Source organism: Cynoglossus semilaevis, chromosome 6, assembly GCF_000523025.1.
Source record: "Cynoglossus semilaevis isolate Cse_v1.0 chromosome 6, Cse_v1.0, whole genome shotgun sequence".
NCBI classification, from domain to species: domain Eukaryota; kingdom Metazoa; phylum Chordata; class Actinopteri; order Pleuronectiformes; family Cynoglossidae; genus Cynoglossus; species Cynoglossus semilaevis.
Window position 1 is genome coordinate 15,831,364 of NC_024312.1, and position 18,097 is coordinate 15,849,460.

Consider the following 18,097-nt stretch of genomic DNA (forward strand, 5'->3'; position numbering starts at 1 on the left):
TGAGGTATTTAGGTTTTTGTCTGCTGATTAAACAGTCATGATGTAGAAAAGGCTAATCTCCATGAATGCTAACAACAATTTATTCTTTCACAAATCACTTATTTTTTTATTTTTCTTCTGCAAGAACAAGTGATTTTTTTCTATTTCTGCTGACTGACCATTCAGTACAAAGGGTAACAAAAATTGTTTTAATTTATGTGGTCACCAAAAAGTACATATACAGTACCCTGGACCCCCTGGATGACATCATCAGCCCTCACCCAGGGCCGAAACTCTCACGCCCTGGTCACAGGGTCTACGAAGGACGTAAAAAAAACTTGACAAACCTTTAAACATCTTAAACAAAGGCACCAACCTGTAAACAACCCCACAATGGTCTGTGTCTGATGGTAGTTTGCTTGTGTTGCACATTCACATGCTAATTTTATTTATTGCATTCTTTCCGGTACTCATTTGCAACTGCTTTAATAGCCATTAAGGGAGATGTGTTTTGTCATTTCAACCTCTCTCTTATTTTGTTGCGTTTCAACCAAATCCTAATTGTTTTCCAACATTCTCCTCTTTATTGTCTAAGATTATATCTAATGGCCAGACAGTCAGCGCTGCTGGGAATCTGAAATTCTCTAACCAGCACCACATGACACTAAAACGGGCTAAAAACAGGAGGAGGCGACAATAACCACTGAACGCTCTACTGTTTTCTGACTCTAAAGTCTTTCATCTTTAGTTTTCATTGTCTCAATAACCCGTGTATCATGACGTCCTCAGCGTCCCCTCTTTGTTGGAGTGCAACATGTTGAGTATCTGTGGCAGACCCCACAAAACCGGATCTGCTCTGTGTTCCTGACAAACACAGATCTTTTAAAGTGTGTGTGTGTGAGTGTGAGTGCAAGAGTGTGTAGCTCACCTTGTGGTCATGTACTCAGCCCTGTGCCCTGCGGGTGGAAAGAGAGGAGAAAGAAGATGTGAGAGGAAGTTAAACGCGTGGACATGCCAAAGCCTGTCTCCCGCGGTGCATTGTGCATATGTCTGCTGGAGCATTTTAAGCCTGCCATCTGTCTGCAACCGCGGGGCTCTTCGGCCTCCCAAACAAAACACATCCACACACCTTTGTACACACACGCACAGTAGCAAAATACTTCCGGTGCATAACAAATGAATATGTCTTGCAAAGTACACAATCGTGTGGTTTGTCTTTGAAAATAAGTGCAAATAACCAGCCATTGTACCAGTTCCTCAAGTTTGTGTACAAATGAAATCTGTTTGTCCGTGTGATTCACGCTGTTCTTCTGCTCTCTGACCACATGATAGAGAAGCATGTGGTATAAGGAAGGGGATTTTTTTCCTTCCTTAAATTACACATCTCCATTTGTCATTATGTGGACAGTTTGAAGGAGACCACCGGGATTGCTGGGTAAAAAAAATAAAACTGACAGATACTCATTTAGCTGACAGTAGATTAGTGGATTCCTTGAGGAGATCCCAACACTGTAGAATGAGGAGAAACTGTCTTGCTGACCACTAACGCCTCAATTCATTGCAGTCCATTACATTGGGAGTAAATCAGTCACTGAGGTGGATAACGAGAATTTACAACCACCCTTAACTTTGGGTCAACCCACACAATCATTAAGAAGTTTGAACAGAAAAAAAAGGAAAACATTGTCAACTTTGTCAAGTTAAACTCAGGAAATTGTTTTGTTTTTTCACTTTTGTTAAGAGAACATCTTCTCAATTTACACACCCAATCGTCAAGACAAGGAAAGTTAAGACTCGTAGAACATAGAACGACTAGGCTAGGTAGTAAGAATGTCACTGTACCTTCGCCGAGCATCTTCTTCAGCAGGTCGTGTTTGGCCTGCAGTTTTGAGATGAGATTGCTGCCTTCCAGAAACTCCCGGAATTTCTACAGAGAATTAGGAGTAATTACACAGTGGTCCCGCGTCTCAGTGGTCAGAGGAACCAACCCTGAGAGAACAATCTACAATGAGGCAGCCAAGGGCAATGGATATGCTGATTCTCTTTAAATGTCTTTATCAGAGTGTGTACCTCTCTTAGACGAGAGCGAGATAGGGGTTGGCTCTTAACAAGTAAAAGACCTGGGTGGTTTTTGCCTCAACATTTGCTAATTTGTTTCATGTTTCATAGCTTAAGCCCTAATGACTGGTTTGGTTCAGCTCACATCTGTGCCTATACTCATATTCACTCACCATGAAGTAGAACTGCTCGGTCTCCTGCTGATTGGCCCTCCTCTTGGCAATGCTGGGTTTGCTCAGGTATGTCTCCGACACAGTAGACTTGACAGATTCAGTGGAGCGGCTGTGGTGGAAACACTCCGACACGTCGTAGTCTTCAATAGTTACCATGTCCTGGATGGTGGTCAGGGTGGCCTCCGATGTCTTTTTGATCTGTGTAGGAGGATAAGAGTACGGTGAGGATAATTATGAATGTGGCAGAGTTAAGACATAAATGCTAAAAGGCTGGTTGTAATTTTCTCAACTCCATGTTTTTCTCATCAAAATGTACCCAGAGGCTTACGTAAAAGCTGCCCCCAAAAATCCACATTTTTCATCCTCGAAACAGAGAAATATATAAAGGTTTCCAGACTGAAACTTTTGGTCTCTTAATGACACCATGAAGTTACAAGTCAAATGACTTTCACACAAAGGATATTTTGTGCAAACAATAATGAAACATTTTCAGGAAACCAAGGTAGATTTGGACAAAAATGTCAATAACTTCACCAGGTCCCTGAACAACACATCAATTATTTCAGACATGAAATATTGTTATTTGAGTCTGGGACAATTACAGCTGAAATCACATGAAAATCTACCAGACATTTTCTATGCAGGTTGCCTCTCTATCGCATGGAAACATGAGGATGGACACATAACTACACCCCCATCCACACCATTCATTTATGTGTGTTTAAGAAAGGGACAGACAAAGGAAATAAACAAAGTAAAACTTTGTAAAAAAACAAATCTGAATCACCATCCATGGACTGCCAACCCCTAAACACACCAGTGTCTTCAAAGAAATGTAAGAAAAATCCTCACTTCTCTTGAACTATTCAATTGAATAAAAAAGTACAAAGACTTGGTGTAAAAATAACTGTGCATTGAAGAAATGTCAGACTGAAGCAGAAACACAAACACTGATGGCTCACTCTGCATATGAAAGCAGAGCAGAGGGAAATACAATTTGTGCTCACATTAAAAACAAAACAAAAGCAGCTGCAGGTTGCACACAGTCAGGCACAGCTGGAACTCCAACACATTATTCCTAGTGGTCTAAAGGTAGAGTGACCCTTATCTTGACTTATTACGTTAGCTGACCTCAGTGCTGATGAAAGGCCAGGCTGGATTCCTGCGGTAACCATTCCACACATCAGGATGACAGTGCTTGAAGCCTACTTGTTCAGACTGCATGACCTGTGACTCATCCAGGCTTTTAACAAAGTCTACCAAAAAGCCAGGGTGATCTTCATCCTTTTCATGTGCTGCTGTGATGAATTACAGCGCTGACACGAGTGTGGTGGGGGCACAATGTGGATACAGTTACAGTGTCATCAGTTCCATGGGCAGAAACAGACTACAGGTTTGAACATGGCTAATAATGGCATTCAAGTGAAAATTGGGAACTTTGAAGAGCACAGAAAATTGCAAATAAATGCCCGGGATTCCTCCACAAGTACTTTATTTTGCACACAGCCGATCTAAGAGAATGGGAAGTCTTTAGCTGCGCCATCAACAGATCCATTAAGGGAGATGTGTTTTTTTTTATCATTAGTAGTTGTGATTGTTTTTAGACATCCTTCATCCCGGGTATCTGAGGCCCAGCTGTCATGATAAAGGCAGGATCCATTCGTGCGAGAGAATCGCTCCAAGTGAAAAAGCTGTTGAGTTGATCTATTATTCAGCAGACAAATAGTTACCAGTGTACGCTGCTGGACTCAATTACAAGAGGGCTTTTAGAAAGGCTTCGTGGACACGCCCATTAGGACACCGCAGCTGCACACAGACCTGAAAAAAAAAAACTGCCTCGGATTTACTTTGTTTATTTTTAATGAACCACATCCCAGGTTTATTCTTGGCTCCTGTGTTGACAGTGCATCTGAAAGAACAGCTCTCTGGACTAGGCCGGCCTTACACACAGTCATCACTCACTGCTCGAAATAGGTTCAGTTCTATTGAAATCCACCTTTCTCATTGTTTTCCACGCAGAGTCACTGGGCAACATGCAAGCCTGCGCCCCACAGCTTTTAGGAGACCTTGCAGATACAGTGCAATGTCCTGATCATTTTTTTATACATTTAGGAAAACTAATACCATGTCACATTGGGCTGACTATTCAGTGAGCTTTGTGCATCTGGCATGACAAAAGAGAAGCAAAGAAGAAAAATCAACCTCCAGTTTATCAGAGGCAAATTAGATAAAGGAGCCAGAATATTAAATCTGCACAGATTACCAATGCAGAATGTCAGGGGATCTGAAATGAACAGTGTCCTCTGGTTTTGTAATATGACAAAAGAAAATATTAATTTTGCAGCAGAGGCACCAGGAGAGGTATAATAACCCAAACAGTGTGTAAGAGAAACAGTCTTTCTCCCTACATCTCCACATATTGGCCGCAGATTCAGAGTAAATTATTTAGCAGATTTTTTCCCCACTGAAGACGTAGAAGAGGTTTGAGGACACATCTGTACTGCCCTGCGGCTCTTCCTGAACGACTGAAGAAAAACTGTTCTGTTTGGAAATTGGACAGTCGTGTTTGCGGGATGTTGTGGCGCTTTGAATTTTGTTCTTCAAGGGGCCAACTGGTGCTGCTGACATAAGGCAGTATTTGCCCTTTTCATTCTGACCCACCAGGACGTCCAACTTCAGACAAGGACATGAAGTAACCACAACCTATCATTACTGTTTCAGGTACATGCACATTTCAAAAGATTCAAATAAGACTGGCGTTATTTATTGTTTCTTCCCTATGAATCAATATCATATACCACACTATAACCAGAAAAGATGAAATAGATATTTTCCCTTTACCCTGCTGATATTCCAAAAGTATCAAAGTTGACTGACAAAATCTACCCCTAATGAAAATCAAAGAAGAAAATAAGAAAACAGCCACCACAACCTGTTAAACAGATCAGGTATTTCATACAGCAACTATGGCCAAAAGTTCCCCATGCAGTTATCTGTATATTTTTTTATGTTTACCAAATTAATTGATTGATTCTTTGTTTTATTGCATAATAAAACAATTGGATTTTGACAGTATTCAAGTTTAGTATGTAAAACATTATTGTGAGTTTAAAGAAACTGTGGTCTTATGCATGTTATTACTAATAGGAAGTTATGATATTATATATATGATATATACTGATTTAGTTTTTAATCAGATTTTTGCTTTTAACTTCACTTTAATTTTGGTTTGAGAACACCATTTCTGAACCAATGACGATCTTCAGCCTGTGACAGGAAACACAATATGTCAAATAGTTGTCACAACCTCCTGAAATGGACTTGGACTCATGGAACCTGACAATAACAGACTCTTGGTTGGTATAGAGCTGGTATCAATGAGCAGCAAACATTCAGTCCTCATCCACATCAGGTTATTACAGGACTACCAAGATCTATCGTGACTAAAAATATAATGTTTATCATTTTTTATTTATTTATAATACTTATGATACACATACGAATATTTTGACAACAGCTTAAAATATAATAATAATAATAATAATAATAATAATAATAATAATTATTATTATTATTATGTATCCTGCTTTTTCCATCGATCCATTACTGGAAATAAATTCCCTTTTTAAGTGACCAGATTTGGCGCTCTGCAGTAGCTGTGGAGGAGGTTTGCTGCCATCGACCTGTGCGTGTGTGGAGAAACACAGAAAAGTAAGCCAAGGAGGAAGGACAAAACTCCGGGTACAAGGACAGACGGCAGTAAGAGCTCACCGAGGGCGACCAGGTCAAACGTGACACGACAGCGTAACCAACGGAATGTGACTGCACTCCGTGAATCAGCAGCAGCCCCTGCTGTTCTCCTCTACTGGTCTTTGTTTCAATTAAACTCTCTGCACATATTTCTGAAACACTGGAATAACGCAGCCCGAGAAGGAGAGCTGTGTCTGCAACGTCAGACGGAAAACAGCACAGAACAGCTTTGAGCAAATAAAAGCGAGAGCGTGAATTGTACCAGTGGGAGAGAAATGGAAGCTTCACAGACTGGGTTTGATGGCTACCTACAGGGCATGAGAGAACAAACACAGACGTGTGTGTGTGTGTGTATATATCTGTTGTGTGTACTTGCCAAGACTTTTACTCTGGAGACAGTGTGAGCAGCTACTGTTGTGTCTCACCTTGGCTTACTTCTTAAGTTAACTTTATTTAGTCACTTTAATACGCCACGACCAAACAGCTCACTCCGACTGCACGGCAACAACAGCTCTGACACACGTTATTAACTTTAATGACGTTTACAAACAGGCTGTTTTTTGCAGCTTCTTACCTCTTCATTTTCAATCTTCAGAGTAGTGAGGCGAGACTGCAGCTGCTGAAACCTCAGGATGAGCTCCCCATTCACCGGAGGCTGCACTGAGATATGACACATCTGGGAAAAATGAGGGAAGTAAAGGTCAAAAAAAGTGTCAAAAACCTTTGGGCAACATCAAAAAAAAAATCATATTAATGTTGTAATTGAGGAGAAAAAGAAAAAAAAAAGTTTCTGCTCTAACTGCAAAGTTGTAATTGAGGAGAAAAAGAAAAAAAAGTTTCTGCTCTAACTGCACTGCTCAGTGCTGACAGTCTCACCCTCAGAACATGTTTAACTCCAAAGGGTGGAAATGAAACTTTCTGTAATTAAGTCAGCTATTTTTACCGTGTTGACTTAGTGACCTGTCATAAATCTACGTCTGTGTAACATCCATCCAATCATATTTCCATGATCATTACTTCTAGTGTTCACAAATACCTCGTCTCCCATGTGGGACTGGAACTCGAATTTTGCAGGTGGGCAGAAGGCAGTGGGGTACATCTCCATGAACCTCTGTCTGTCGCTCCTTGGATCCAGACTGTCCACAGCATTTTCAATGATGTCGAGCCCCTCGTGGCGTGATGTTTCGAGGTTGTACTCAGCTGACAGATAGGTACGCAGCGCCCGGTTCAGACTGGCATGGTATCCCAAATCACAGCACTGAAAATATGAACGACAACAGTTTCCAAGTTTGACAAAAATTCCTAATTAGTTGAACTCTTTCTAAAGGACACAAAATTTAAAAAAAAATTGATTGAATGATCAAATTTGATGATAGACCAAAGCAGAAGAACAGTTATGTAAGGCAAAACTCTAAAGTAAACAGTCCAGAATGTCTTGAGTTTGCAGTGCTGCTGGATTTTAATAACAGCAACCTTGGCCAAGGTCTCTCCTGAGGAGACACACATGCCCCAGACACTCGTAGATACCGACAAACACACACTCACGATGTTACACACTGGAACAGCTAGCTGTTTTGTTTTTGGAATATTAAAAGTCTCCTCCAACAATAACCAAGAATTTTCAGCTCAAACACAATGAACCCCACAGACAAATGGGCACGCACACACGTACGTAGTGGTAATTTCCATACACAGAATGATGCAGAATAGAAGCTCAAAACAAATGTTTTTTCCATAGGCAGAACTCAACGTAAAAATATGAAGTGTTGAACCAAAAGTGCAAATGCAGAAAAACGTAGGTTAAACGGTCAGAGCTACTTCAACCTCACATCCTGACAGTTTGAAAAATGCTCAGGAATTCCCACAGTCACACACAAGGTCAGGGGAACAGTTTGGTGTAATACAATATAATAGCTGGTATTTCACAGTAACCATGTTGAAAAAAGTTAATAAGCCGTTTTCTGTCCTGGACTGTAATTTACATTCCCTCATCCTGGCTGTTCAACATTACTGTTATTTCAAGTTCAGCTCCTAAAGAAAAACATTTGTTTCCGATCCTGACTTTTTTTTTAAAGGTCAACATAACATCATTGAACATAAAAACCCTGAAGACCACAACAAAGCAATGCACTCTACCTTAGCTGGGTAAAAAATGTCTACAGAGAGAGAGGTGAAAATGACATGTTGAGCTTGTGTAGAAACATTCAATGTAGCAACTTCCCTACAGTCTCACTGGAGACAGAAAATGAAGACATCCTGAGGGGGGCGCACAGTAGCGTGCGGTTTTTGTACTTACATCAATTAAATCTGACAGGTCGTGGATGTAGTATTTAAAAATGGAGGCGTTAGTTGCTTCCAGTGTCAGCAGGTACTCGTTCCGTGCCTTGATCGACTTCAGCTTGTTCTCCGAGTACTTGGCTTGACGCTGATGAGAGAATTCAAAACAGAGAAGAAAAAAAACAGAGCAGAAAAGGATTTAAAAGTGTTTTTTGTTTTTGACAAGTGGCTGTGCTTTTAAGTCTCGGCAGGCGTTACACATCACCCGGCTGTGACTGGACTATTTGCTGGAACAGCTTTAATAAACATTAGAAGAGCCATAACTTAAAATAGTAAAAAATGGGAACATAAGGAAATGATAGCCTTAAAAATGACCCTTGTTCTTGACTTGATTCAGGTGACTTCTAATTCAACCTCCTCTTCTGTATTTTTGAATCTTTACTCATGAAACACCAGGCTGTTAGTCAGCATCTGATGACCAGTGGGCTGTGACTAATACCGCCAACACATTCATAACTCAACATTTCCTGTTCATGTTTTAGTAGCAGACACGTTTTAGAAAAAAAAAAAAAAACATTCCTCTAGACTTCCCTCACACATTAGACAGACGTGATCTAAGATCATGACATCAGCTCATTGTGTTCTGACAATGAGCTGCTCGCAACTTTGTTTTTCTCCACTCAGGTCAGAAGTGGTGACTAATACTGTACTATGATTGTTCTTCGTTAAACTTGCGGCCCTTCCTCCAGGATCTCACCTTTTCTTTCATTTTTTCAATCTTCTTCACGGAGCTGCGTCTCGGGTGCTTGTCTTCCATTCGGATGCTGAAGACGGGGTCATCTGTTTCTCCTCCTGCTTCTCGGCTTCTTTGAGCTTGCTCTCAGCACTGATGCTCTCTGAATGGTACATGTGGTACGTCTTCATCACCTGGAGAGATACAAGAGATACAGTAATCAGGACACGCTGATCATGAAAATAATCTTTCAGACCGATTGGTCGTTGAGTGAATTAAAGTCAAAATCACCCATTTGTATCTTTTCCATCCACAACTAAAAGCCTCCACTCAAATATCTGTGTCAAAAATCAATGCAACTCATCTCAGTGAGGGGTAGAAGTCTCTCCCTAACCACAAACTAAAGACAGACTCTCTACAGCCTTTTTATGAGGCGCTCCTACGACCACAACAACCACAGCTCGCTGCAGTTCAATCTAACAGCCTGCCTCCACTGCTGTGTATCTGAGAGGAAGAAAAACAGATACACAGGTTCTTTTTTTATTCTTTCTCTAAAATCAGTGTCTAATCACAGAAAATGACGACATCCTCAAAGTGTTGATAACAACTGAGTGTGCTTTATAAATGTTTCTGTCTCTTTTTGGGGTGACTTTTTCTAACTACATCTTAAGCAGGTAGCACTAATTCACAGTGAGGATACGGTGTTTATACAGACGATAAAACACAACTTGTAAATTCCTAGAGAAACCTTTTAATGCAGCCATTTTCCAGTATCTTTCTGTTGTTGTCAGTGCTGCTGGTTCTGTGAGAATTATATTACAACCACATGGTCCAGCTTTGACAAAACTTCCCTAGTTCCACTCTATAGATGGTCAACCTTCACGACTATCCAGATTTACGGGATTTGCACATGCAAACACAGACCTAAGAAGACTTTGAGAATGTGAGTGGTACGACGGTGAGTCGTACCACTTGAGTCATTGTACTTATCAGATGGAATTAAAGCGTTACTCAAACATGATATGGAGATCCATTAAGCGGTGACTAAGTTTTAAGCAGCCACAAACCACAAAACAACAGCAGTGAGTTTGTCAAGGACAGAGGAGGGAAGAGACTGTGGGAGTATTAACACTGGTACTGTCAACAGGAGACTGAAGGACAAAAGACATTTGAGGACAGAGCTGACAAATTGCTATAAAATCAACAAAAAAACATCTATTCACATTTTTCACTTGTACCTTGGGTGAATTCAAAGTGAAAAATTGACCAAATCTCATGCTTTTAGACTGCGACAGGAAACCATAGAGCACGGGAAAATCCACACTGAGGTGGAGGCAACAATTCAACAACAATTCTTTCAACATGTGGCCCTATATAAAATCATCATAGTCCTGTCATTACACCAGCGATAGACAGCTCCTTGAGTTAAATAATTTAAAAGGTTTTGTCTTTTTAACAAAATGTTCACATATTGACAGGCATTTTTTCACCTTATTTTATTTTATTTATTTTTAGGTTTTGCATTTGTTCTTATAGCTTGTCACCAGTTACAGCAGTTATATAAAAAATATTTTTGGGATGAAAAATAAGTTTGGTCTTATTTCTCATTTTAACAAGTTGCTTTCCTCTATTAAATGATAAATAGTTTGGGGGTTTAGTGCAATTATTTCTGTGAAACTGTGTGTCTTAGTGAATATTACAGTGTTATAATTTTCTTTTCACATGCGCAAACTAAATAGATTTTTGACCAATTTCTTAATTGTAAAATCAACATCTGTGGAAACATTCCAATTTATGAAACTTAATTCATTGAAAATATCTGTCAGTTTTTTAAACAAACGTGTTAGCAATGTGATGTACCAAGAGTTTAAGATCACAATACAGCTGAAAGTTTTGTCCTGTTCAGCGGTGAAGAAGACCAGTGGTTTCATCTGGAATGACCCAGCTCCAGTAAATTATAGCAGCACAACCTGCGTATGCAACACACTCATCTACGCAAAAACCTCAGCTGCTGTCCAAACTGAGACTAAATCATTCTAAAATCTAAACAACTTAAACCAAAACCAAGCTATTTTTGGAGGAGTGGAACAGCAGGGGGAAGACTGGTGTTTCTGCAGTCTTTCTCCTCTGGTACGGTTTGGCCGAACTGGAGTCTATTTAGAGACGGTCGACTGACCTTGGCCCTGTACTCCTCACTTACTGGTTTGGAGGCAGCCTCTCGCTTGTTGACTTTGTTGCTCTTTTTAGAGGGACATGTTTAGAAAAGAAGGAGACCTGGTGTTTTTTTTGACAGAGTCTGACTTGAGGACTGTGACTGCCTGATGCAATACCTATGCAGTGGATGAAGATATATTTGTATTTGTGTGTTTTCCACATGGGGGGCTGAACAAGTTTAGCCGGCAGACATGCACACAGTCCTATGAACAGACCGGTGCCAGAAACTGAGAAAGTGTCTTTGAAAAGAACAAAAACCACACCCAATGGCACCTATAGTCCAATAGGGCCTAAAAGTAGGAAACAGTAACTGAGGCGATGTTTTAAAACCATGGTGTTTTTATCATTTGTGAATCTTTAAAATGGAACATGTAAAGATTTTAAACTTAAACTATGTACAGTTTACTGTATGTTCTGTATGTTGCCTGTGTTAGGGCTTCAAGCAACATTTTATCAGAAGAAAAAAAATAATGCCTCTTACTTTACCCTTATAAGGTGTGGTCCACACTATATTCTGACACGTTTTTTTTGTTCCCTATACTGATGTAAACCTTACTGCCAGGCCTGGGAGTGACCTGAGATCTGGTGGGAATTTGAGCACTGCACCATTGGAACCCCATTAAAAGTTATTATACACTATATTTCTTCACAAATAGTAATAAATAATAGTAACTGCTGTGTCCAAAACCTTGACTAAGGGTGAGGTTAAAAAGTCGAGATGCAAACTTTTTATAAAGAGCATTTAGTGAGGCTGGGCATGATGCACCAGTCTCAATCACAGCTGTGTGATGTGCCCGAGTACAAAAAAGTGAGGAGCCATTAGTACTTACTGTATACAGCTCATTGAGGACCTTCATTAAGTCTTCCTGCAGTTGAAAAGCTATTTCCTTGCTCTGAAAGAGAAACACAAGAAAGGAATAAGATCAACAAGATTGAATTGCAAGAATGACTAAATGAGAGTTGCTGTTTAAATGTCAATTAAAAAGTTAACGAGTTAATCAGCAAGTTTATATCCTCACTAACCTTGAAGACAATTAAATTTGCTGTGCTCCAGTAACCACTTCTAGAATGAGCATGAAGCATGTTCATGAAGTCATGACCAGGCTAAAGCCTCCAACAGTGAAGAGTGCATTTATCATCATGGCTAAAACTCAGTGTATGTGTGAAAGTGGTCTCAGCCTAAAAACCTTTTCCACTCATATCATCCACAGACGATTGAATTTCAGTGTCCACATGCTCAACACATTATCTGGCTTTTACGGTTCAATGTCAACGATTTTGCTCAGATATGCTAACTCAATCAGTCGTACCACGTGGCCCATTGAGTAATATTATCACACGCGTACGCCTACACTAATGCAGGGATGGTTTTTGAGGAGCTTCATCTATTAATTTAGTAGTGGAGCTCACACACTTCCTTCACACCGAGTCAATCGCTGTAGAACATTTATATTAGATTACAAGTCATGTTAGTGATTTTTGATCGTTCCACTCGAGTTGATAATCCACACTGATACCTGGAGGATGCTACACCGTTGGCCCGTACTCTGGGTCTTTTTCTAAACCAATTATCCTCAGACAAATATCATTCCTCGGCTAAAGGCTTCAAGAGGATTCTGGAATTGCATAGAAACTTTTGGAATAAGAAGTGGTTTTGAAAAAAAAGTTATGGTGGCGGGGATGTTCACATAACCATTAGCCATGCCCAAATATCCATCCAATATGACAGCTTAAACTAAATCGTATGAAGATAAATGTACTGTTTTTAAATAATTTAAATCCTTTAACTAGTTTAAATATCTTCAATAAAAAAGCTATTCATTTAGGCTATACTAGTATTGACCCAGAGACTATAAAACCAATGTAAACATGTAAGTAATTTAGATATTTATTACATAAAGTAGTCACTCTTCACCGAGTGTCAACTAAACTAGGCACTGTTCTATGACCTTTTTACACACTTTGTATACCTGTCAGTCAAAATTTACATGAATATGTTTATTCTGAACCTGTAAATAAAAAATATTGTCCAAGACCAGGTGTGTTCAAACTTTTTTGGCTTAGGTGCTACTATTCAAATGACCAGGATAAAGTGATGTACCAACACTAAAGAAATGTTAAATATATATTTATATATAAATTTATATTTATTTAAATATATTTATATGTAAATCCAACTTTATGTTGGGTTAATAATTAAATGCACATACATATTTGGCACAATATTACATTACTTTACATCAGCGGTTCTCAAACTGTGGTACGCGTAACACCAGTGGTACGCGAGTGCTCTCTAGTGGTACATGTGAAAAATTCATATTTTCACATTTACATTTTTAATTGAATAAATCTGAAAGATACCATGCACAATTAATACAATATTCAAACATAAACATCTTTATAAACATCTATAAACATCTCTGCTGTGGTGGAAGCTAACAGTGAAGGCCTGTGCTGCTGTATTCTAATGTTGGTCATCATGGTGGCACTCAGAGAGCTCAGTGTTTTCTCAGGTGGTACAGAAGATAAAAAGTTTGAGAACCACTGTTTTACATTACAATACATTTAGCAGACGCTTTTATCCAAAGCGACTTACAATTAGAGTCAGTCAATCAAAATCAATGATGATCCTATTCTTACAGTATATGGTCACTAGTGCATACTACATAATGTTATTTACATTTTTTTAATTTGAATTGCTCATGAAATAGGGGCACTCCCTTTGTGATCTACTGGTATCTACTGGTGATCTACTAATTGGGCCAAGAAGGTTGAAGACCTTTTCATAGGGGCATATTTACGCACTGACAGCATATGAAGGGTTATATTTTGGTATCACCTCCATTAGAGGTCATCAACAGGTAAAGTCATCAACAGGTAAAGCTGTGCATAATTAAAGAGAATTAGAACCTCACTTGCCACGGGAAGGCTGACTTCCCAAATCACCGTGTCACACTGAGCCACTTAGCTGATTGTAACATCAACAGCACCTGGTCCGTTCATCCTCTCAAATGTAGAGCTCGGTCACGCCACAGACATGCAGGACTGGATAACCAGAGATTTGTCTTTCCATCTACCAAAATGCAACCTCAGGCATGTTGTGTAGATAAGCTACAGAAAGATCTTGAGGTTTTAGACAATTATAGGGAAACCTAGTCCTTGAGATTGCCGTAGACTTGTAATTATACATCACATATATGACAGCACCCCATTAAAATTAAACTGCCTATTAATTGTATTTTTTTTACATATTAAAAAAGTTCTATAAACAGGTCTTCACCGACAATAAATCACAACTGTTGGTAAGCAAGCACCACTTTAAACATTCACCAGCTCTTTGCTAATGAGAAGGCTGGGAAGTGATCCAGCGCTTAATTAAAAAAAAACCTCTCATTGATCACTTGAGCAACAAATAAGTGTGTGAGTGAGAAGATGAGACGTAGATAAAAGCAAACAAAAATAACATCCAGGGCGTGTTGAAAAAGCTTTCACCAAAAGGACACCTACTGAACCAGAAACCAGTGTCCCCACTTTAATTTGCACTACTTCTCCCTTCACATGTTTGGGGGTAACCAGTTTGGTCAAAGTCAATAAAATGTATCTTATAAACAAAATTCCCCTTAAATGCTCACACCATCTGCATCCAATTCACATTAGAGAGATAAAATAACCGAGGAGGGAAGAAACCAAGTTGGTTTCTGGGGAGTGGTTGAACATGAAGTGGCAGTGATAAACTAAGCTGTGTGTACATGTTGCTCTCCAAGGATTTAGTTCAGGGACTTTTAGTTTGATGACAGATATTACCAAGTTCAAGTAACGTTTACGGGCCACACATTGAATGATTATTCATCCATATGATTGTGATTATGATAAAGAAATGTTGCCTGTTGTTTATAGAACAATGCTGCAGCATCGCTTGTCACCTGCCTTCTGTAATCGTTTCCTTCTTCTTCTCCCTCCATGTTATGATAGAATGCTAGAATACACCGACATCCTGACTGGAGCTCTGTACTTTACACAATGGCAAGAAACTGTAGCCATTTTTAGACATGATCTCTGGATAATGTCCACATATTTGGACCAGGGTGGAGCATGGCTTCAGGATGTCGGAGGAAGGAGGCTTCACATTTGGTTACGAGAAAACCTTTTCCCCTGTTGTCTGATCGGAGCACATTCCGACATTAACTGGGAATTAGACCAGAAAGCTGACAAATAATATTATAATGTAACCCTTTATCAGTCATACAAACTCTAGTGTCTCCTGTGGACATTTGTGCCCTTGCATACAGCTTGTCCATGTACATTAGTATTTACACCTGTGGTTCTTCACAATGCCAAGTCAAAAGTCTGGCTTGAAAAGCAGCACAAGCGTTGCATGATGGAAAGTTCAAAACTACTTGAAACTTTAAGAATCCAACTCAGCTGCAGCCTCACAGACTCCCATAAATAAAACACAGTAAAATAAAACAAAGAGCTTGTCGTATGAATAATGAAGACGTGATAAGATCTGTCCAGGCATAAAGAAAGAAACAGGGGTCCACTACTTCAACCTCAAAGTTAAACAGACCACAATGATGAATTTGCAGCTGTACTTAATTCCTCGAAATGACCACAATGTCCAACGTCAAACGCGTTGACCGGAGGATGCTGACACAAACACAGAAGCTGCTCCGAGGTCTCACTCCACTCTTCACAGCACGAGAGCAGAAGATACAAGGAAATAAAAGCATGGGTCCTTGATGTGCCGGAAGGATGACAACAGTCCAGCTGTTTCCTCTGTACACAGGCAGCCCATGCAATGGGGACATGTCTGTTGTTTGTGTCTTGCTCCTAAAGCACTGCTGAGATCAAAGGCTTGAAGCCTTTAATTAAAGGGGGGAGCAGCGCCTCAGGTCTCCTGTGAATTGGGACCTCCCACTAGGCTGTCATTCTTCACCACAATGTCACCTGAACCTACTGAGAAATATCCAAACCAACTTTTACAAGTGGTAATTATCGCTCAAGTTTGTCTCATATTTGGGATCTAAAAGCACAAGGACTCACGCACTCATTCTTACATTCTACTTCATGGTATCCTGCAAAGACTTAACCTCAGGATTAGAAAAATACTGCTAATTGAAAATAGATAGTGATGAATGTGACCACTTGAAATATATCAGTAATTGTTAGACACTATTCCATCAACATCGTGGTTAGAATTAACTTGACAAAGACACATCAAAAAAAGAGTATTGATTATTCCCACAGGGTTCCAATACCTGTGTATATCTGTGTACACAGGCTGCCCTACAGAGGAATTGCAGTTAATCAGGTTTAATCTACCCTTTTGTTATAATGTATGGTGTAAATTTCCAGGATCCTCCAGGTTCCTCCATGTTCCGTTTCCCTTCTTTGGTAGCCTATCATTATGATCATTATGAGTGTGCGAGTCTGGGAACAGCAGACATCTTGTGTGAGTGTTTTAACTCTGGTCACATTAGAAGTTGAAATTATTCACAGCTTGGTGTTTAAACACACACAGTTTTATCCAAGTCTTTAAACAAACAAATTGACTTCATGAAAACAGTAAGGAGATGTTTCAGAAGTTGACTTCTACATGTCGTTGATTGGGACGGGTTAGCAAAAAAAGAGAAATGCACACTTGATATAAAAAGACTCAAACTTTACTGACACAAATGCCCTTCCCACTGGAGAAGAGCCACCTAGTAATTTAGACCTGTGGCCAGTTCATGTGACTCCTGCAGCACAGGGAGTAGTCATCTTTGTGGTGGAGAGGGCAAGCAAAGGCCCGGTTTTAGTTATGGAGCCACAGTTCAGATGGGAGAGTGAAGCTGTGGTGGTGAAGGTTGCTTTATAATAGTTACATTCACAAAAGTGAACCACAGCAACCCCGACAGATAGAATCACATAATGAGCTCAGCTCGTTTACTGTACACATGAACATGGAGCTGAAGTGAAAGGCTTGAAACACCAGTGGCAAAGGGAGCACCAGCAGAAATCTGGACTGTGTTTGTGGTAAGTTTGTGCTTCTGTTGTGATGATCAAAGAGGAAAATCACATCTGACATTCCTCACTGGAAGTCAAATACAAGTAAATTCAAAAGGAACTTAATAAGTATGTGGGTAGTTGAAGCTCAAATCAAATATTTGAGGGACATGAAGAGGCCAAACGAGAAAAACCATAACGTTTGCGTTAGACATAGTACACATTAGAGCAGCATGATATGAATATGGTTTTAAAAGACGTACAGATAAAGGGAAAACTGCTACATTCTACTTTAGTGTACATGGTTTAAGTCAGTGTTTCTCATATGGTGGTTGGTGTACTGTTGTGGGTACTCAAAGGCATACCACAGGTTATGTGAGATCTTTTTTATTTAATAATTGATTAATTTAAAATAATAATTTACCAATCCTCCCTATTAACCCTAAATGAAACAATTTATCACAATTTATATTAAATTCCATTAGCCTAAATAACCTCCAATGCCCGCATGTGGACTGGTCAATCCAATATGCACCATAAGGCCTCACCAATCAATCACTGCAGCTGTGACAACTCAAAAAATTGAGTCTTACTGTAAATTAAAGCGTAGCAATATTGTTGAAATTACTGCAGTGTCAAAAAGGCGAAACCAGAAGTGGGGAAATTCTGGGACCAGACATAAGATTGTGTTTTAAATGGGTTAAATTTCGCAAAAGAGTATCAACACACCCAGTGCAACGTACTGCTTAATGACTGATACTACAGTAACAACAACAATGTCACACAAACTATGAGTAGAGGTGTTCAGAAGAATATCTAATATCATGATATGATCCTCTCTTACCTTTTTGAGTAGTCGAGTGGAGTCCTCGCTGATCTGCATAAACCTCATGATGACATTGTTGAGGTAGATGTCACTTAATGTGGC

The 18,097-nt window shown here is 39.6% G+C and overlaps 1 protein-coding gene across 1 annotated transcript in view; it reads right to left on the minus strand.

The window, feature by feature from the left end:
• Positions 1 to 18,097, minus strand: part of srgap1a (SLIT-ROBO Rho GTPase activating protein 1a) — a 63,547-nt gene that overhangs the window by 18,915 nt on the left and 26,535 nt on the right. Inside the window, 10 exon segments of the mRNA XM_025056375.1 lie at positions 908 to 935; positions 1,822 to 1,906; positions 2,211 to 2,408; positions 6,535 to 6,636; positions 6,997 to 7,218; positions 8,257 to 8,385; positions 8,995 to 9,077; positions 9,080 to 9,164; positions 12,015 to 12,077; positions 18,014 to 18,097. The exon segment at positions 18,014 to 18,097 is cut by the window's right edge and continues 25 nt beyond it. Coding sequence (XP_024912143.1) covers positions 908 to 935; positions 1,822 to 1,906; positions 2,211 to 2,408; positions 6,535 to 6,636; positions 6,997 to 7,218; positions 8,257 to 8,385; positions 8,995 to 9,077; positions 9,080 to 9,164; positions 12,015 to 12,077; positions 18,014 to 18,097 — 1,079 coding nt within the window.